Raw genomic sequence first — 21,826 nt, 5'->3', positions numbered from 1 at the left:
TGGTTCCTGTCTGTGATGATTCCTGTTGCTAGAAATACCCTTGTCTATGAAGAGAGCAGGAGATGGAGCAGGGGAGTCACATATCCTAATTGTCTGCACAATCCTAATTTGTCTGCTCCATGGTCTTTTGATGCAGACTTGAGGTTTGTTTGATTAGGTACTCTTGTATATAAAAATTCACTGGTGAGTCAGAACTACAGGGAATGAGAAAAGATGTTTTCTCTTACCTTTTATCTTTCTTACTGGAGCTGAGCTTTTAGAAAAATCTCTACTTTCATTTGAGACATCTTTCCATTTGCCTTCACCTCTCCAATGAAGGTCCCTTACTTACCCCTTTTCTAGAGTCTTGCCTATCCTCCAGACCTTCAGTGCTTCAGGCAGTAGCATCCTTCTCCTGTGTGATCCTGCACAGGCCAAGCTGGGAGAGACAAGAGTATGAATCTGTGCATACCTACGCATACCCTCTTCACAAACTGTGTCATGCTGCTCCCACGAGAGCCAGAAGAAAGAAGGAAGGAACGTGTTGCTTGCACATAGCAAATGGCAAGCTGCTAATTCCTGCAGACGGTGAGATGCTGAGGCCCCAGGGAGATGACTTCTAGCAAATGGTTTTTCAACCTTCTCATTACTGCAACAAAAAGCTCCTTTAAGTGAGTGGTCTCCTCTGACTGCCATAGCAGCTTACCCATTACAATGCTGACATTTTCTGGACCGTGTGCCAAACAAGTGCTGAGGGGTGTGTGTGTGTGTAATATGCGTAATATAGAGGCAGGCTGGGGACTGTTGGTTGGCTATTGCAGAAAACAGAGCCAGTAATGCTGCAAAGGAGGGAGTTTTGTCAGATCAATTTGCAAGCTGCTTTCAGTTGTCGAGAGATTACATTAGGTTTCTGCTGCTATGTTTGGGGTACACATGCTTCTCTGCTTGACTAGGAGAAGCAGAAAGTGTTGACACTGCTACTTGCTACTGAGGCAATACTGTTTTCTGGTACTACTCTTCTACATGGATAATTGGTAGTGAACAGAGGTTTTGGGGAAGAGTAAGGAAGGTGGTGGTGGCTTCAGTGTCATGTTGTAGAAAACAGTAGAATGGTAGGTGGTAGGTTTTGGACAGTGACTGCATAGTTTGCCTCATAAAGGTAAGGAGGCAGAGATTCAGTTCTAAGACTGACAGAGACTCCATCGTTCTGTAGTTATAATGGTGAGTAACTGAATGGTCTCAGGACTAAGTCATGGAAATAGTTACCAAACTTGTCTGCAGTCCATTTCGTCCAATTCCTGCCCAAATCAGCAGTGACTGGAGGCTCTTGCCATGTGATCACTTGGTCAGACATATTTCCAGTGCAGTCTGGACAGGCAAAGAACTGAACTATTGTGGTAGCTCCTGGCAGGCAGTACTCTGTGCCTGGAGAGGGAGGTAAGAACAGCAGCGCTCACTTTGGCCCTTGCTTTAAGAAGCTTTAAGCTGTCAGCTAGAGCCTCAGAACAGCCGTATTTTTGGAGGAAGATGACCCGGGAGGTAATGAATTATTTTTTAAACTCCTGTACAAGTGTTACCATGGGAACTCTGTCTGCCAGGCACTTCCAGCACATCCCTGTGGTTATGCTGGTAGGGAACTGGGAGGAGAGGCTGTAAAACCAACCACATGATCTTCTTGCCAGATATTGTTGGTGACTGTGTGTGTGCTGGACAAAGCTGCAGGACAAATTGCCATGCAGAGGAACCCACTGAGGAATTCTTCTGCCTTTCCTGCAATGATGTCTACAATGTTACAAACAAAGGGGGTTCTGACTGGTACTTGCTGCATTGGGCTGGGAGATCAGTCTTGTGTGTTCTTGCATTAAACCCCCTCTTTTCTTTTTGCAGGTTGCCCAGATGGGAAGAAAGTTGAATTTATCACCAGCTTACTCGATGCTCTCACTACGGACATGGTACAGGCTATTAACTCAGCAGCACCTACTGGAGGTGGGAGGTGAGTCTGGAAAGCACTTGAGCTGAACCCACCAAGAATCACCTTCTTGCTCTGGATGCCTGTGAGGTGGGGGTGGGAGGAAGAGTGGTGCTCTGAGCTGATTCCCATTCATCTGGATTGCTGGGAGAGGAGCTAGTGCTGTACCATCAGAGGCTGCTCTGTTTTGTCATTGTAGTCTGGCATGCCTGCTCCCACCCCTCCTCCCTGGCAGCTGTTCCACCATAAAGGTTAGTATAGCCCATTTGAAGTGTGAAATGAGAGCTCAGTGGGAGGAAGTGTCTTGTTCTTTTGTCCCCTGTCTATGAAAAGACCTAATAAAATGCAAATGGATTGAAGGAGACCGTGTGGCCTAGTGGCTACCACAGGGAGTGAAGAATGTGAACGGAATTCTTGGCAGCACAAGTGCTGTGGTTTTGCTGTGGGGCTGAAGCCAGCCTGTGGATGAGGAGAGAAGCTGTTTTTCATGACCCTCCCCTCTGACCAGCTGCCTCCTCATCCCTCCTGGAAGGAGCAGCAGGTCAGGCCTGTTGAAAGAGGTGGGCAGAAGTGTGCTTTTCTGGGGAGCTGGGGAAAAGCTGAGATCTTGTCTCCCCCTCCTGTTTGATGATAGGAAATCTCCTTAGTGCAGCAGCTGCGGTGCTGCAGAGCGCCAGGCAGAACAGGCCACTGGGGATGGACTTTGTTGAGTTTTAAAAAATTACTGTGTGGCCATGACTAGGCAAGGCTTCTATGGTTCTGACTATAAAAGGGGACAGTGCTAGCCTACCAGGCAGGGATGCCACAGCAAATAATGTGCTCGCATTAATGCAGATGTAGAGATGGAGGTACCTTTGTGCATGTTGCTTCCAGCATGTAATGTTGATACCCTGCTTCCCTCTTTCAAAATGCATGAGGAAGCAATACCATCTTTAAATTCTAAAGACAAAAACTTCCTGGGTGGCACCTTTGTGCCTCTTGGTTGCTGGATGGATTGCTTGTGAGTCCATATGTTTTTAACTTTGTGTTTGGACCTTGCAGATGAGGCTGGTTGCTGAATGCCTGCGCATGGGATAGTCTGTAACCCTTCGAATTAGCAGTATATGCCTAGCATGTCTGTACTCATATAAACAGGATGAAAAATGCCCCAAGGATGGGAAATACGTTGTTCTCTCCCAGCCATAAGCATTCCAGTGTCAATTCTGTGTAATTTGCATGGTTCAAATGCTGTGGGTGGGGGTGGCAGGAAGCCCTGGAGAGTATTTGATATTTATTTGGCATCTTTGGCACAGAAGCCGAAACCCAGCCAGTGTAATCATCACTCTTAAAATAAAGCTTAATATAAACCAATATTGTAGAGACCAGAGACATATATGTCCCCACTGCTCTTCCATAAACCCAGCAGGCTTTCTTCCTAACGTTCCCCAAGTTTTGTGTATTTCTCAGCTTTGAATAGAAGCCTTTCTGGTGGAATTTTTCACTGCCCGGCTCTTCACAGTCGCCACATTGATTTATTTTCAGCTGCAGTGTCAGCAGCCCAGTTGAAAGGGGAAAAAAAAAATCTTTTAGCAGTCTGTCCTTTGTAAGGCGAAAGGCTGCTGCCACCCAAATATTCTGCCTGCTCACAGCTGTGATTAAATTCAGGAAATTGCTCTGGCATAAACTTCCGCATGGATCAGTTAGGGTAAGTGCATACCCCAAAGAGCCTACATCAAGCTTTTCCATCCATGTGCCACTATGGAACCATTTATTTTGGAAAAGAAAAGAAAAAAAACAAAAAACAATTTCAAGGAATTTAGCAATTCAATCAGTACAGCTTTCATTTGGTATGAGTTTGCAGAGCTGAGAAGCCAGGAAGCAGTCTCTGTGCAATGAGTTCTGCTTTCCAAGTTTCCCAGAGGGGAAAATGCCTAGAGTCCTCTCTTCAGGAACATCTGAAATTCTGCTGGGTGACCTGACTTCACTCTGGCATTAGAAGTGAAAGCTCTTTTTCATGAATATTTTATTTATGGGGCTAATGAACTCTTTTCCAGCCTTAACAACTGACATTATACTTAATTTACAACAGTGCTTATCCTGTACCTCCTTCACCCAGGTTTGTTGAGAAGGTGATATTGGAAAGAAAAGCTCGAGATCTGGTTTAGCTTAATGTCAGCAGAGACACTTACGTTTGTGAGGCAAGTTTTTCTTATTGCAGGCTCTTCTCTGTCTTTATGATAACAGTGGAAGGGAAGTGCTGCACTTAAACACACACTGGCTTCCTCTGTAACCTACCTCTTTCTTTGAAGTGTTTACCATTTTTGGACCCTTTTAGAGGCTGAACAAATGAAGCCAATAATGAAGATAGTTTATTGTAAGCTTAGAAGTCACAGAGGACAGGCAAACTCGATACACGCAAGCTGTTTTCCCCTCGTCATTTGGCCCCATGTATTGTCCAGTGAGTTCTAAGTGTGAGCATTCTGGGTGTATGTGGACTGGATGTAAGGCCTTGCTTCCAGAGCAGGGGCAGAAAGGGAGCAGTACCCAAAACAGAAAGTTACTGAAATGGATTGAGCTGTGGATACAAGATTTCAGTGTGGGACTGTGGCAAAAAGCGAGTATTTATCAACAAGAGGCAGTTTTAGCAAAGAGGAGTTATTTCCATTTCTCTGTGACAGCAGGGAGATGGAACTGTCACACAATGTACACCTGTGGTATCAAACATTAAAACAGGGAACAACACAGAGAAGAGCCTCGCCAAAGTTTTTAAGGGCTGAAAAAGACCTAAGAGTGAGAGTCTTAAGGAGTTCAGGCTTCCATGGGATATTAGAAGAAAGAAAAAAGGATTGAAAGACGATTACTTATAATCTGAGCGAGTCCATAGGGACACAAACTCTGCAGGCTCTTTAGTCTAACAGGGAAGAACATGATCAGCTGAATATAAATCAACTTGTGATCAACATTTCTTTAAAGCAAAGGTGTTTGTAAGGCAGAACGAACTAATGAGGGTGGTGATGGATTCCCACTCTGTAAGGCTTTCTTTTTGGGCTTGATACCTTTCAGAAATACTTTAGTCAAATCGAAGTTCTGGTCTTAAAAGTAAATTGATTCACAGTCTGTGCGTGTGATGTACAGGAGGTTGGATTAGCTGACTTTGCAGCTTTCAGCCTGAGCCTGAATATGTGGAGTGAAAACTGCCTGCATTTGCTGAGTGTCTTCAAGACTTTGCCTATGTATGCTGCAAAGTTCTCTATGGCTTTGCAATGAATGTGTTATTAATTTTTCTTTGGAGGGAAAGGAAAAATGTAAGGAGAAAAAATGCTGGAGATCTGCATTTAAAGTCTACATAAGGCTGTGCTGATCTGCTTGCTTTACACTTGACACACACCAAAACATCTAGTAGCAGCAAAGTGATGCAGTACAACTTGTTTGTTGCTTCAGGCAATGTAAGTAAAACCTGATAAGACTTTTTTTTTTTTTTTTTTTTTTTAATTGGGCATGCTTAAAACAGCCTTGTAATCCCTTATAGGTCTTGTCTCGTTTAAGCAAGTTCAAAGCTATTGATTTTAATTGAGTTACTCTTGCTTTACAATAATGTAAATGAGAAGAGAACTTCCCTTCGTCATGGCCCTGGTTTGTATTACAGCAAAATAGCCAAATAGACTTCATTTAAACTTTTGAAACAGAAAATCTCTGGTAAAATTCATTCTTAAGTTTATTACATAAACTCCAAGGCACATCTTGTTACTGTATGTTTTCAAATTAATTAAGGGAACTCTTGTAGGAAATAGGTTTATTAAACAGTGTTTTGTATCCTGCATAAATCCTATATAATAGGAGCAGCATTTTTTGTTAAAAAACAACAACAACAACAACAAAAAAACAAGTTCACTTTAGTACATTGTATTCTATTTTGTAAGTCAGACATATTCCTATCACATGGGGGCCTAAACTAGAATAGGTCAAAGGAGATCCCAGCTTCTCTCTACCCAATCTAAGAAACTATCTTTAGTCTTTGCCAATTTGGGAATAAATTTTAATTGCCAAAATGTTCTCACTGTAGGTTGTTACACCATCAGGAAAAATATGAATGCCCTGTGGAGTTTTGGGTTAAAAGAGCAGCTTCTGACAGCTATCCTTATCATGTAACTCAGCAGTTGTGTGCCTTCATTGTAAGCTGCCAATTATTTCCCATGTAATAGCCCTAAAAGGTACTTCAGAAAATTGCCCCCAAGGTTCCCTTTCATGCTATAGTTGAGCAGTTGGAAGCAGGCAAGTAAAGCTCAGCACATCTCCAGGGTGTTCTGAAGTTGAGCCATGTTTTAATAAAGATTGGCACTTTCAAACAGTATGGGGAAGTTAATGCCCAGCTCCTATTGCAATTCAATTGAAGTTGGATACTGAACTCTCTTTATGCTTCTATGGAAATTCTAGCCTAATTAAAGATATGAAAGAGATCGTGTAATAGGAGGATCTTTTAAAAAGTCAATGAGGAATGAAGGGAGTTGATTTTTAAACCTCCTAAATGATTTATCCCTCAGTCTTCAGAAAAGTTGTGTTCAGAATAATGTTTCATACACAACTTAGCCGGAGGGAGGAGAGAAAGAAACTGGGTCTGTAATGAGAAGATAGCTTCAGTTTTAGCTGTAGAGGAATTATGCATTCCTTGTAATGAATTTGGACTGCGCAGTAACCTTTTGTTTAGTCTGAACGCAGCTTTTTTTTTTTTTTTTTTTGTTAGCTTCTTGACTCTTTCCCTATGGGAAAGGGAGAATAAGAAAACAAATACACAATCCTTTTTACAATTTCATTAGAGTAATCCTCTTTGATTCGAGCCATGTTCCACAGTTAGTGCTTTTAGCTTTACAATAGACAACCTCAAGGAATGACAAAAGGAGACTAAGTGGAAGCAGAGCAGGCAAGAAGAATCATGAATTTTACTTGGTCTGTTAAAACTGTTGCCGCTTTCCATCATCACTTCCCCTGGGCACCTTGGTGGGCATCATTAGTGCTCTCCTGGGCATTGACTGGCAAGGTCAGTCCTGATATTTCTTTGTATCCCTCCTTCATTCAGCAACAGCACCAAGCAAGGCTTAAATGCTTGCAAAATAACGTTGAGACTTACAAACTTGCAGGTTTAAATACTGTAGATAACCTGACTACAAGCGAGTGGGAGTGGAAGCTGGGCTTTTTTTCTGCTCTGTTGCTTCTGCTAGTAGTTTCTTGTTCATCAGTGCACTTCCATCCTGGAATTAGCTCCCACTGGTTTATAGGCCCCATTTTCAGTCTGGAGTTAGGGACGTTAACCTGGTCTTAATCCCCTTCCCTCCTCCTGCCTCAGCTGCTATTGTTGCCAATTAAAGTTTGTATCAGAAAGTAACAGATTTTGGAAAAACCTTCAAACAGGTGATCATCTGCTGGGTACTTCAGAGCTTGCAACCTTGCTTTCTCCCAGAGAAATATTTTGTGTTCGCAGATTTTCTGTCACTGCAGTAGTATAGAGAGTCTGTGCAGTGGGATGCAGTGGGGCTGCAAGTGTGCAGGAAGCAAAGGATTGACTTTGAAAGGAAGGGACTTTGTTTTACTCAGTAAAATGTGGTTGAGCCTATTACCCTTTGAGAGTACAGCCCAGTGGAGGAGAATGTGATTGCACACTGTACATGTTTCGGTATGTGTGCACTGTCTGACCTTGCTCTCCTGTATTTTAAGCTAGATACCTCCTCTTCTTTCCTGTGCAGTTAATTCCTTCTTTCTTGCTAGGGCTGGAAAGCATTATAGGCTGCTTGCAAAGAGCGTGTTCAAGCTGTCTAGGTGGTATTTTGGCATATTCTTCCCTCTCTGCTCCAGAATTTAGTGCAGCTGCAAGAAGCACGTGTCCATATTTATTCATAGACTCTTTGCTTTCTCTCCCTAGCCCAGTTAGACCAGATGATATGATGATGTTCCCTGGAAGTGTGTCTTGGCTGGAAAAATAGTCTTGTTAAAAGTAATGGAGCATTAACCCAGGTGTTTTCAGGCATTAGCCAATGAAGAGATAAGTAAAGAGCTTCCCATGAGGGAACTGACAGCACATTATACATGAAGAGGAGCAAAAGATTACTTAGACAAAACTATTCTTCTCTTCTCTGTTGGGCTCTTGGTGGACTCATGCTGCATAGTGGAGCTAAACTTGCTGGCTTTTATGTAGTCTGCACGAGAAGCCTGAGAAATTGTTACCATACTGCAGCAAGAGACAGGTTCAGTGGATTTTTCACATGACTGGTGTTGGAGTAAGAGATGTCTTATTGTAAGTTGAAAATGTGCGGTGGAGAAGCAGCTCAGCAAATTAACTTTGCATCTGAGGACTGATGCACTTCTCTTGCAACAACAAAGGAGAGGCAATAGAATAAAATTCCCCACGAACACTACTTCAAACTCTGCACTGGCAGAACAGTTAGAGACCTCAGATACATTTCAGCTGACCCAGCATGTATGGCTGTTGTCATGGCACATCATCAAAACTAAGTGGTTTAGCAATGCTGTGAAGTTGCTTCGACTCATGTTTCATAGATGGAAAGTAAATGTCTTGCATGGACAGTCTTGAAAGTCAAGATATTTAGATGAATGTTGTAACCTCAGCATTCTCAGTCTATCATGTAATTGCACGATGCACAGGGAAGGTATGGCTGCACTGAGATGATGTCAAAGTCCTCCCTGTTCTGGGATTCTGGATTATCATCAGAAAGGGCAGGCAACCAGCTCAGGAACTGCAGTACTTTTAGGCCAGCCAGCAGGAAGTGGTAAAAACTTAGTAATGGCTCTATCTTCCTTCCTCATACAGTCACAGAAGTTAAACTAATTCCCTTTAGTTCCATTAGCGTGCTGCTGTTTTCAGTATAAATGCTCAGCTTGTTTGTAGTGGCTAAGACTGATACATCATCACCTCATGAGTCAATGTATTTGTATTAGCCTGTGGATTGCCTTGGTTTTCTTTTTGGAAGTGCTGGAGAAAGCCATGTTGCCTCTTCTAGTAACTAGGAGAGCTCCTCATTGATGTGTTTCTGAAAAAAGAAAAAAAACAAGACCCTTTTAAATCCTGCTTTGGAGTGTCTCTTCAGCAGGCAGAGAGAAGCTAGTGCTCCTGTCTTTCTGACAGTGCTTACTGTCAGTGCTAGAGGTGCTCTTTCCCTTTTCTCCATTTCTGCGGCTTGAGATCTGGGTTTTCAGAAAGCAAAGGTCAGAGCCAAGGGCAGGCCAAGGTGTGCACCAAGGGAATCTCACATGCAAAAATTGGGGTTGTATTCCTCTATCTCAGCAAAAGCAGAAGCTTCTCTCTTGCAATACAGAACTTCTGGTTCTTCCCTGTGGCTGTTGGAAACATTCAAGCCTTCAAATGATAGCCAGCTCACTTCCAAAAGGGAGAGAGGCCAATGACTGTGTTTATAAATGTCATAAAAACAAGCCACAGGATGTGTTTTTATTCTCTCCTGTCATCCTGTTCTTCATGTTGAGTTTCAGGGCTCTAAAAAATCCAGGCACTCCCTTAGCTTCCTGGGGAGATTTTTGCAGTTTCTACTTGTCCATAGGTAGCTCCAGGGGTTTGCCTTGTGTTTTGGCTCCTAAAACTAAATCAAATTTATGCCCAACCTCTTCCTCCCACGCAGTGTTTATCCCACTGTACATTGACCAGACACTGTGACTGAATGCCAGGATGCTTCTCAGCTAAGAATTAAATGATGAGGAGACATTCTCAAGTAAAATCTTGTGAAATATGTTGTGTAGGTTATTTACCTCTTTCCAGTGTGTGAATTTACTTTGGAGGGTGTGGGGGTGCAGATGTTCCCAGATAGCGACTATGTTTCACATTACCGATGTGCCATGACTGTAGGTTGTGATTTTCTTTTTCAGGCGTTGTAGCTGCATTGTAGAGGCAGAAGGGGTCATATGAGAAGGTCAATAGGGTTTTTACCCTTCTAGTTCCCAAAAAAAGAATTTTTCAGTGGCCATTTAAATATATAACCCACCAGTTTCTTAATTAAGGTTGATGATGGTCTTAAAATGCATTTTATAAGGTACACCTTAGTAAAACTGAACCTGGGTTCATATTTCCCTAGCTTGAGTGCCCAAAACTCACACCAGAACCTGGCTGCCTGCAGCACACAACTGTCCCTCTCTCATCGCTGGGGAAGGAATTAGGCAGCAGCTGGACGTGTCTCCTGGAATAAGTCAGAGTAACCAGTGCCAGTGTAGCATGTCTGACTGCCTGTCCACTAATTTCCGTGCCCTAAAAAGCTTTATGCTTGGGAGGAAAAAGGCTCAAGTCTCAGCATCATTTTAATTTTTTTAATGATACATTCATCATTTGGAGAAAGAACAGGCTACCTTAGTGAACTTAAAAAAGAGAAGAAGAAGAAAAAAAAAGTCTTCTCTAGAAAGGATTTCTTCCCTGATTCTTTGTATCACGAGGAATAACCCCTTTCCTACTGCTGGGAGAGCACCTCATACCATATAAACAGTATGACCTACTGCCTCTTCAGTAAGGACCTGAGATTGAAAGGCAATGTTCTCTATTCACATGTCTTCAGCTGAGGCTGTTCCTCCTCCTGTCCTCCTCTCTGATATTTTTTGTTGTTGTCCACAGAAAGGAAATGTGAGCCAAATAATATCAAAGTTGTAAGATGAGAATGAGTAAGAAATGGAGCACTCTGAAGTTACCAGTTCCATAGTATTGTTTTTAATGGATTTGTGGTGCTTGTCTGCTGTGGAATTCTTGCGTATAAATCAACCACGTGAAGAGCATTAAATATGCTGCAAATACAGCACGGGTGTTCAGATCATATAAATAGATACAGCAAGAATGTTTCGTCTTGCCAAGGACATTTTCAAATAATGAATGCGTCTTGCATTAAATAAATTTGTTCCCTTTCCGAAGCCTAGATGCTGCTATCACAGAAACTACCATGGCAGCTAGCATGCACAGCTCTCACATTGGTAGCTCAAGAGTAAAAAGGAGCATGAAGACTGCTTTTTGCCCTCCAGAGGGGAATCCTTTGGGATTAGGCAGTTACAGCATCTGGTGTGAGGAGAGACAGAGCTGAGGGTATCAGACTCCCAGAATCCCTTGTCACCACTTGTTAGTGCTAAAAGGCATTTCTAGATAAAGTTCCTCTCTCTCTCTCTAAAGATCTCAGCTAAAAGAAGAAGACTGTAAGATTTGTGTATTTGTCCTGCTTTACACAAGTCACGCTATGTGGCTCTTCCATGCACATGACAGCGTTGGTAAGAGCGCCCACTTGCTGGGGGCCTCTGCTTTCTCCCCAGCAGGTTCTCTGAGCCAGACCCCAGCCACACGCTGGAGGAGCGAGTGGTACATTGGTACTTCAGCCAGCTGGACAACAACAGCAGCAATGACATCAACAAGCGAGAGCTGAAGCCTTTCAAGCGTTATGTGAAGAAGAAAGCCAAGCCCAAGAAATGTGCCCGACGTTTCACTGACTACTGTGACCTCAACAAGGACAAGTCTATCTCACTTCAGGAGCTGAAGGGGTGCCTGGGAGTCAGCAAGGAAGGAAGTAAGTGGCTTTCTTTCTCCATTCTGTGAGAATAAATTCAGGAATCGGTTTTATCCCAGGTAATTCAAAAATGCCGCGTTTTGCATGAGAAAATGAGTGATTAATATTCTGCCATGCAGCTGTAGTTCATTATCTTTATGGCTCTGTCTTAAAGTCCTTATCACAGACCTTTGTGCTAAGAACTAAATGGATACAGGGCAAAAAGATGAGCCGTGCTCAGAACCCTGCTTGTACTGTAGAAGTCCTTAGAAACTGCAGTTCAGTTCAGGACCTCTCTGAGTAATACACTGCTAACAATATTCTGTTGCCTCAACCATGTAGGTTGGATGATGTATGAGGCAGCACAAACCCAGTCCTTCTCCGGAGGCCCTGTTGACTAACAGAAATAATATTTATTTTCATTGCTAAATCCGGCATGCAGGAGAGGGGATGACGCAGAGAGAACAACTCAGAAGGAAAGTGCAGGACTGTACTCTTGGACTTTTTCAGAGTTAAATTACATTTTAACACTGGGGGAGAATTAGGGCATAGGAACAGCTGTTCTTCCTGTTTAGTGGCTGAGCAATCGGCCCACCTCCCTTCCTTTTATTCCTCTTTCATTCTCACCTCACCTTCTATCAAAACCTGGACCAAACTGATATTTCTGGAGATTCTATGAATTGAAACCTTTCAACCCATACTCAATAATTATCAGTCAGTCTTGACTATGGGCAGATTTGCTTGGCAGGAGAAGGTAAACAAGGAGATTCCAAGGGATGAATTTCCTGTGCAGGTGTTTTGGTTGTGTGGACAGCTGTTGTTGTAACTGTCATGCTGGTTGGGAAGGATGGCTAGCTTTCTTTTTCCAGTCCTAGCTTTTCCTTAGTGCTTTCTTCAGGTTTAGCATGCATGAGAAGGGAATGAGTACCGTTGAGTGTTGAGAAGTTTCTTTTTTTGGGTATTTTTTTTTTGCGTATATCTTGATTATCATAATAAGACCATTGCATTATTTGTCAACTGTGAGAAATTTCAAGATTTCCTAGCTCAGTGGAAGTTTTTTTCTTAGTCATTTGTACTTTACTGAGAAATTACATACCAAAATAGCAGCCCTGTTCCTTAATTTTATTACCTTCCCACTAGATGAATATGCCAAATGAGTTTTATTGCTATTTGGCCTGGAATAAGACTCTCTGGAATCTGCTGCCTTGGCCCACTGACTGTTCAGAATTTTTATGGAAGGGGGAGAAAAAAGAAGAGAAAGAAGAAAAAGAGAATTTTTGAGCTCAAGTGAAGGGGAAAGCAAGCAGCAAGGGAGATGTGTTGCCGTGAGTCCCTGATTCCCCAAATGTTGAGAACACAGTCTGACCTTTCCTGGTTGTCCCATTATATGAGGACAAGATTGTGTGCAAAAAGAGCTCCAACCTTGTTTTGTCACATAGCTCCACATGCCTACTAGAGGTTTGGTAGGTCTTGAGGATCAAAGTTAAAGTGGTAAGTTATGTGGAAGGAGAACTCTTAAGAAAGGACCTAGGGATGGCTACAGAATGATGAGGGCTAACAAGCAGTAGAGGGAGCCAGTGCAGGGAGCAGCCCACCAGCATGTAGGAAAAAACAAATGAGACTACTTGGAGTACACAGTATACAAGTTTGTGATGGACTTTCCTAAAGGAGTAACGAATTTGTGAGGCAGTAGATAATGTTTGCTCTGCCTTCTATTTACAAGAACCTCTAAGAAACAGCCAGTAATGCCCTTTTTTACATGTCATCGTATCTCAAAGCATGAGTTCATGCAATCAGCCAGCTAGTCCATGTATTCCTTCTCTGTAGTTCTTACTCTATACCATGGTCTCTGCACATTTGCTGCGGCTGAGGTCACTGTTGGTCCAAACCAAACACTGGTTGGGAAGTTTCTGTTGTAAGCTGCCAGTCAAATGAATCTAAAACTTTTAATGGAAATGCTTGTTTCAACAAAATCTTTGTTAGGAAGGTTTTTCTGATCTGGATTTGGATGAGAAAGGGCTTGAGGAAGGCAAGGAAAGTCATTCTTCCCCTTGATATACCTCTTTACTAGTGAACTTGCCTCAAATATTCCAAATTGTGGTTGGAATCCCGCAGCATAAGGACTAGAATGAGGTGGGTCATCGTTCCAGGTGAGTGTGCCTCCTGTTAAGCAAATTGAACACTTGCACTGATTTTGAAAATAAACCTTAAATACAAATTTTGTACAATCTGAAATGGTAAGAAAAACAAGTGTTAAGGCTTCTGCATTTTTGTTAGTGTTTTGGTTGGGTTTTTTTTTTGTTCTTTTTTTTGGAATCAGTTCCATCCAAACATGGAAATAATGTTCCTTGGTGGGAGGACAGGGCATAGACAAATCAGTGATGTTACATGTCTCATGGATAAAAGGAAGCTTTATGTGGGAGGATTCATCTGCAGTGTTCATAATGACAAGCATGAATTTGAGCTCTTTCCAGTTAGGATCAAATCTGTCTGAGATGCAGAGTTATATCTGTCCTCCCCTCCTCAGTAGGTTCTTGATCTTTGTGGTCACCCATTATGTGGATGCTGCTACTAAAGAAAGAAGGAAAAATAATCGACAATCTAAATGGCTGATTAATTAGTGGTGTTTGAGACCCTTCTAATCAGTACCTGCAGAAGTGACTGATTTTCTTTGCGCTTGGGAGACTTCTGGGAGTGAAAAGCTCCATTACTTAGGCAAGCAGTTGTGTGGGAACAGGTAGCAGGGAGTGGTCATCTCAGAAAGGCCTCTGAATTGATGACAATAGGAAGCTGATGACAGTCTGAGAGGCTGTGAGGAAACTGTAAGGTACTATTTGCTGAACGCTTTTAGGTAGTGACTGAGTTAATTGAACTGAAATTCAGAGTATATTTAATTGAAATTAGATGTAGATTGAGATGTGAACAAGCTCTGCTGATTCACTGCTTGGTTTTGTTTGCTTTGCTCAGATATTCCCCTTTGGGGTTCAGTTGGGATGCTATAGTTTGTCTCCTTTAATCCTGAGGATAAGTACCAGTTGGAACATTTGTATGGTCTTGACATGAGATAGGATTCCTGAAAGCATGTTTCTTCCCCATCAGAAGTGATAGGTTTGCTCAGTGAATCAGAGGAATTACTTCTACCTATAAAAAACTGCTGGGGTTTCCTTGAGCTTTTTCTTTTGGAAGACATCTGGCCAAATATACTGTAGCTAGAATTATTACCCAGAATAGCATACCTGAGCAAATACTTTGAATTATGAAATTTAGTGACTGATGGGATATCACCCTGCAATACCCAAATGCTTCACAGGTATGCTCTATTTATCCACCGTCCCCATCTGCCATACCCCTTCCTCTCTTTCATTTCAACTTTATGCTCATTACAGTGTTACTCTGATAGGGTTTTGTCTTCTCTACGCGTGCTGGCCTGTTTTTATATTGAAAGTAGCTGACTGAAGATCGTATTCTCTGCCTTTGGAGTGAAAGATAGTCAGTTTTATGGCAGTTGTTAGTTTCCCTGCACTAATGCGTCTGGGAGTAAACCCACAGAAAGCACAGAGCCCTGCCAGCATGCTGCAAAGGTCTGCCATGCACGGGGTCTTGGGACCCCCTGCCATTGCTGGCCTTTTGGATCAACTTATCTCTTGTTTTCCGAATCTTTTTGAAGACGAGCAGTTTCAGTCACAGCAATGCACACTAGTCCTAGCTTCACTACTCGAGGGGGTGAGTGCAGACCCTTGGCCGTGCGGCCCTTAGCTACAGGTAGGCTGAGGGCAAAGGGCGATGACGGAGCGGAGCTGTGCGCGGCTGAGCAGCACCCTCTAGGGGAACAGCCGCCCGAGGATGCAGCGGTTCATAAGCGGACTGTGCTTTTATTGCCAGGCCCCTCGGTGAGTCCCAATTAGCTCTGGAAGAATCTGCCTCTTGGCTACGGAGCCCTGCTTTTTATGTGCAGGCATAGGAATAAGCTAACGGCGGTCTCTCTGATCTTGCCAGGGCAGATGGCTGAGACGAGGCTGGCATTCAGGGACCTTGAAATCACTCACTCGCTGTGTTTATGCAGTTCCTCTTATTAACTTTTTTTAAAGCTAAAATATTTTGCTTTGTGATCCATTTCAAATGCAACTGCCGCCTTTCTCTTCCTCCCTTTTCCTTGTCAGGGTGCAGCATCTGTCTTCCTGCAGTTTCCTTGCTCTCCCACCTTGTTGCTACATTTCTGCTCATCTTCTTTCCCACAGCAAAATGTTCTTTAGGTGTGAGTTCCTGTATTACTGGTGCAAGTTAAATCATGCCTTACTTTGCACCTTAAGTTAGCTGCACACACACATCAAAGATTTCATCCTGACCTGAACTGGGGGTGGCAACAAGCAGGAGGTCCCCCTTCTAACAAGGCCCTTGCCTGAAATCCCTACTTAGCAGCCAGCAGGGACTGAAACATACTTTTGGAAGTGCTCAGCTCCTATAGTCCCTGTGTTGTCAGTACCCAGCAGGTGGTGGGAACTAGTTTATTGTAGAGGCAAAAGTGCTTGCTGTTAGCTCCATCTGGTGTGGGGTGCCTGTGCCTTTATCTTGTGACAGTCATTGCTGTGCAGTCTGTTCCTGCCCTTCTGCCAGATATGAGTTCAGATCTTTCATTTCATAGCAAAGACTGTTTTGGGAAACTTCATGTTCACTACTTGCATCTTTTCTTTCCTTTTCTTCCTTCCAGACTTTATTTTAACCTTGTAATAGTTTTTTTTTGCCCAGACCAAACCTCCAGTTCTCCTGATGTTTGGGTACTAGAACATCAGGAGATTAGCATCAAGCTTGTAGGTCTGACTCTTGCACATGAGTCTTCCAGAGGCAGGACTTGCTGTGTGCACATCCAGAAAGGAAGAGCTCCCTGGAGTCTGCCTGCTGCCAGCAGATGATGGGGATGCTTCTTGGTCATGCCGTGACATTTATTGCATTTAACATGGTTCTTGGATTTTACAGGTAGCCTGAGCAGTTTCCCCAGTGGAAAAAGACAAGGCCTTAACCCTTTCAGTGAGTATCTTGTCAAAATATTTGTTACTTTTTCTTTTGTCTGTGATACCCATGTGTCCCAAAATTTGTGCTCCCTGCTCTTCTATGTTCACAAATAGCAATCCATAAATAACTAGAAGCCAGGGTTGTTCCTAAGAGGTGTGAAGATTATAACATGCTGGTCTACAGCATCAGCTCAAAGTCCAGTACCATGTCTTCAGCTATGGCAGACAGCATGTAGCTGAGGAATTGGAATAGGATAGAGCAAGAATACTCATCTTGCTTTACTCTTCCTCTTTCTGGCGAGCAACAATTTAAGTGATTAGTTGCATTTATGTTTAATTGCTTCACGGCCATGTTCCCATGGATATTCTTCTGTGTCCCAGTTAATGTCTGCTCTCCTCTGTACTTTGTGGCAGTGAATTGCACCCTTTCATCGGGTGCGAAGAACAACTTTTGTTTGCTTTCCTTTCAGACCTGCTGCCTCATGGTTTCCTTGGGTGTGTCTCAGTTTGTCTTGTGAGAAACAGTGATGTTTCCTGGTGTGTCCTCAGTTCTGAGCATATATTTGAGTTTTGTTGCCACTAAAAGCTGAGAAGAGGTGTTGCAAAAATCACGTCCTGTGGCTTCAAGCTTTTTCCTAGTCACTCATAGTCTTTAGTGTAGGACAGATCATCTAGACACTGAGGTCAGTCTGCTGTTGTTATTCACTGAGCACTGTGAGAGCCTTTTTCAAAGCTGTGTAATGAGGTTCAGTTATGACAGCCCGGAGTAATTTTGCATTTAACAATATTTGCCCCCACTTCAGAGGGTATGTTGATTGACACTGGTTCCAGTGAGGCCTGTCTATTAACTTTCCTCCTTTTGAAAATCAGATCCATACTGCTGCCTTCTCTTTGCCATGTTTTCCCTGTAATTAATCCTCAGTGAGCGCTTGTTCTAATCCTGTAAATTCTTGGAGAACCTTTGATGAGGGACTTAAAAAATGCTTTTTGAAGAGCGGGGCATGGGAGTGTGCACGTCCACCTGACTCACTGAGTAGCACACTTGCACAATCCCCTGGGACAGCTGGAGCTCGGCAGGGCAGATTCATTGGCCTGTTAAGACTTCAGAGGGTGTGATGCAGGCAGGTCTTGAAGGGAAACTGCTGTGTTTTGCCGTCACAGTGACTGGGAGAGATCTTGAATGTCTGCCTTCTGCTTGCCTGCTGAGGGATGGAAGCAGCTGGCTCTGGGGCTGCTGATGACAGGGCAGCCATGCAGCAGTGGGGTTCTGCATCAGCCATCACAGGCAGAGCAGCAGAGGGAGAGGCCAGCATTTTGCCCAGTCTGCCTGCCGATTTCCAAGAGGGGGGAGGGAGAGGGAAGTGGTGGTTTATGTTTAAAAATATATCAATCCCTAGGGCTGTGTGTGACTCAGTCAACACTTTTTCAGCAAGGCTGTCTCATTAGCCCCGTGTTGTTTTCAGCCTCACAGCTTACTTGAGATCTCAGCTTTACAGGGCCGTGTTTGCAGCAGAAGCTGTATACTGTATCTTACTTCATTTGGAAGACATTTTGGTTTTAATTTGCCTTCTTTACTCACTTTCTCTGCTTCTGTTTTGTTCCTCTTTCTTTGCCCACCCCACCCATTTCAGTAGGCCGCTTGGTGTAGCAGCAACAGAAGACAGAAGGGAAGGCAGGAGCCAACCCAAAGGAAGGAAAGATACAGCGACAGATGGACACCTTGCTTCTTAAGAGCAAGCATACAGCATCAGAAACATCCAACGTAGCAGAAGTGGCACCCAGAACGTTTGCACTTTCTAATAATTGGTTTGGGTTTGTTTTTAATTTCTTTTCAATGCCATTATCTAATACTTTGGAGAGCGGGGGGAAACAGGATCATGACTTTTTAAAATTGGAACAGCTACTGATGACTTAAAATTGAGTTCACTGGGACTCGAAGAAAGAGAATTTTATATACTGTATATAAATATGTATGTAAATTGTACAGTTGTCTTGTACAGGGGTTGGAGTCACTGTTCTGTTCCTCCCTTTGCTTCTGAAGGCTGTTAGGGTTAGAGGGACACTTTGCATTTAACGGATTACAGTAATGCATTCATTTCTGCCAACTGATCCATCATTCAGTTGCAAACTGATCTCTTACTGTCCCCATGCACGAAGGAGTAAGCATATCAGCATGACCTGAGCAAACAGTGCCCCACATACTAAATGCTTCTTGAGAACCTCCTCTTTGATTACTGTGCAGCTCTGTTCAAGTCACAGGCATCAGGACTTCTGACAGAGCAAGGATTTCTCCTCAGCAGTTGGGCACTGCAAAGCTACTCGGAGTAGGGGTAGGAAAGGGTTGTATTAAGGAAATGTAGAAGTAGTTTCTGCACCTGTTGCAAAATGGTTAGAAATGAATTGCAAACGCATCGCTATTCAGGCTCGGAAGACATGCTTAGCAAAGATGTGCCATGTCCTGAGAATCTAATGCTACTGGAAGGGCATGGAAACCATAGACACTAGTAGAATCAGCGGAGTGATGTCACACATCTTCTTCTCTGACACAATGTTCATCTATATGATGCAAGCAATAAAAATACTGAGGAACCATCTAAAAGCAGCATCAGACTGCCTGTTACTTTGCTGGAGAGCAAAGAACAAATTTGTCAGTGCAGAAGGACACGTTCTGCTGGTTCCCAAGAGTCTGCTTTTACTTATGCTTCAACTCTGCAGCTTGGGCCATGCTTGCTGGTAAAGGATTGCGTGCAATGACTGATCTTGTCTTTGGTGGCTCCTCTCCTGCACAGGGGACAGCCTGTCTAGCTTCGATTACCTACTTCACCTGATTCATTGGTATCAGTATCTCCCGTGCTTTTGTGCTCAGTAACAGCAAAGGCTTGAAGAGCTTGGTGCTCCTGGAGGCCACAGGAGCTGTTTCAACCACCTGCAGTTTTTCCAAACTTGTTGCCTGCTAAACTTCAGTCAGATGCAGCTGTAAAGTCAGCAGATCAGCTATCCTGGGTTTGGACAGAGTGTGATGGGACACGCTGTGCTGTGATTTGCTTTGCTCATTTTCAACCTCCAGTGGCACTTGCCTATTCCTAGAGGAATTCTGAGCAACTTCCCATTTCAGATTTGGCAATCCTTGTGCCACTCATTTTTGGATCCGGAACCAGTAGTAAGAAATGACTTTGTGCCATGCTGATATGAGATCACACCAACAATTGTTTGTAAAAGTGTTGTGATACTGCAGAAGGTGAGCTTGTCCCCTGAGGCTTTGCTGCTTTTGTATAAATGTTACAACACAGCCACTCTGTGGCATGTCACCTGATGGCAGACACATCACAGCAAGAGTGTCCTGATGCAGTAAGCTAGTGCCTTGTTGCCAAAATAGAAAATTAGAAAAAATAACAAGCATTTTTGAAATAGCCATATAGTAGCAATGACAACTCTTCCCTGAGAAGTAAATTGGAGCTGATTGAAGCGTTTTATATGGTTGAAAACACCTCTGGTAGTCTCTGAAGTGTACATTACACCACTGTAATGTATAGAAAAGCTCTCTTTAGCAAGAGCAGATCCTGCAGCTCGATCCTTTATGGTTCCTCACATACAATGTATGTGTTTTTCTGGACTGCAAACTGCCAACTTCTCAATTGCATCTTCTCTTTTTAAAATGCCCAGCACTCATCTTTTGTGTGTTGGAATGATTTGGTTTAGTGTATAGTTAGAAATGTTCCTATCTCTTGTTATTCCTATTGTAGGAGCAAAGAACGAACCCAACTGTATAAAAAAAAACACTTTTCCTTGTCTTTATATGCTAGCCTTAGAAAGTGAAAGCTCTGGCTGCTGGGTGTTTTCTTGTTTGTTTCTTTTTTCTTATTTTTTTTTTAATTGCATAGTTACATCCAGCAAATCCAGACAGTTGGATCTCAACAGGAGCTCTGTCATCCAGCCACTGGGACAGGCAGTGCCCCACAGAATTGCAGGGGTGTGCAGAGCTGCTAGAAATCGTTGCATCTTTTCATCTGGAAATGCTGGGAATGTCAGTAAAGTAGACAGCCAGCACTGCTGCCTGTCACAATATCCTTCTGCAGACCTTTTTCTCCTCTTTGCATCTTTCAGGTCTAAAAGGCCTGCGCTCACATGTAGTTTGCAATGAAAATTGAGTCAGTTGTTTGAGGAGATCAAACAAGGTTGGCTTTGGTATTGGTGGATATTCGTGTTGCTATATTAGTGCTGACTTAATGGATGGATGGGGGTCCTCCAAGCATTATGTTTCTATAGTTTCATGGGAGGAGTCCAACTCCCAGCATCACAACTTCGGATTTGCACAGGCCTCAGAGCAGCTTATGGCAGCATTTGTACATTGACATGCATGACCCAACCACTATGACTGCATAAAGTCTGGGCACAGGTTAGATTACTTGTTCAGGATTTGTGTGTTGGAAGCTCACAGAAGGCTGTACTGGTCCTGACTCATATAATCCACCCATTGAGTGTCCAAACAGTCATCAGAACAGAGCAATGCTTCAGCTCCCCTCATCCCTTGTTGTTTTTCTTGCCAGTCACCAGGCTGCCAGGCCAAATGTCCTTATCTGGCAGTGACAAGCATGTTCTGCTTTGCCTTGCATCAGTAGCATCCTACTGAAGCTGGGGCAGAGGGTGTGTCACAGTTGTGCCTGGAAGCAGACCGTGGGTATCTCTCCTCATCCTACAAGTCCTCCTGGGCCTCTCCAGCTCTACTTTAAATGACAGGTGAAAACACTCATGACAGAGGAGGACCAGGGGTCTACAGAGCAAATCATCTGCTCTTCTGCCTGAAGCAAAACCATATCCTTTTTTGCTGATCCTCCAAGGACGTAGTGTCTTGGAGGGAGTTGCATTATGGTGGGATTCACTCCTATGAAGGCACTGCTTTCCATGGCGTAAGTTTGTATTGAACTTATCCTGCCCCAGCACATTTCTGCCTATGGCATTGTTTGTTAGACTGAAAGGCATCTGTTTGATTTTAGTTTTGTAATAAAATAGATAACTTTTGCTCTAAAGTCTTTGGTTGTTTCTTGTTGAATATTGATTTTCAGAGCTCATCTTTCTTTCACATTATGTTTTTTCAATTATATTGCCAAATGAGGAAAGGAGACTTTCCTTCTCCCAGAATCGGGTCTCAGCCATTGATTGGATCTGAGGATGCTTCTTTCTTGTGTGTAAGCCTCCAGGATGAACTAAAACATGCACCCGTGTGCTGTCCTCTGGGGTTTAATGACAGATTCTGCTCAATCTACTTCAAAAGACTGAAGATTCAGTGGCAGAGCAGAGGTGACCTCCAAAGGTGGCAGCTACAGCAGAATGTGATCTCAAAGCACCCTCTCCTAAACCAG

General features: G+C 43.3%; 1 protein-coding gene across 6 annotated transcripts in view; it reads left to right on the top strand.

The window, feature by feature from the left end:
- The window catches only part of SMOC1 (SPARC related modular calcium binding 1), a 163,333-nt gene extending 141,837 nt beyond the window's left edge, over window positions 1-21,496 (top strand). For 3 of the 6 annotated variants that reach the window (XM_042813562.1, XM_042813561.1, XM_042813565.1), the window contains 4 exons: window positions 1,867-1,972; window positions 11,228-11,478; window positions 16,432-16,482; window positions 18,098-21,496. In XM_042813562.1, the coding sequence (XP_042669496.1) occupies window positions 1,867-1,972; window positions 11,228-11,478; window positions 16,432-16,482; window positions 18,098-18,114 (425 nt within the window). In that variant the 3' untranslated portion in view covers window positions 18,115-21,496. The remainder of the gene's footprint in view (window positions 1-1,866; window positions 1,973-11,227; window positions 11,479-16,431; window positions 16,483-18,097) is intronic. The other 3 variants (XM_042813566.1, XM_042813563.1, XM_042813564.1) reach the window with 2 other exon arrangements.
- The last annotated feature ends 330 nt before the right edge of the window (window positions 21,497-21,826 follow it).

This window comes from Centrocercus urophasianus, unplaced genomic scaffold, assembly GCF_019232065.1.
Source record: "Centrocercus urophasianus isolate 14NV4802_14NV808 unplaced genomic scaffold, USGS_Curo_1.0 seq_14, whole genome shotgun sequence".
NCBI classification, from domain to species: Eukaryota; Metazoa; Chordata; class Aves; order Galliformes; family Phasianidae; genus Centrocercus; species Centrocercus urophasianus.
The sequence above is the reverse complement of the archived record's forward strand: the minus strand, read 5'-3'. Positions and strand labels throughout refer to the sequence as shown.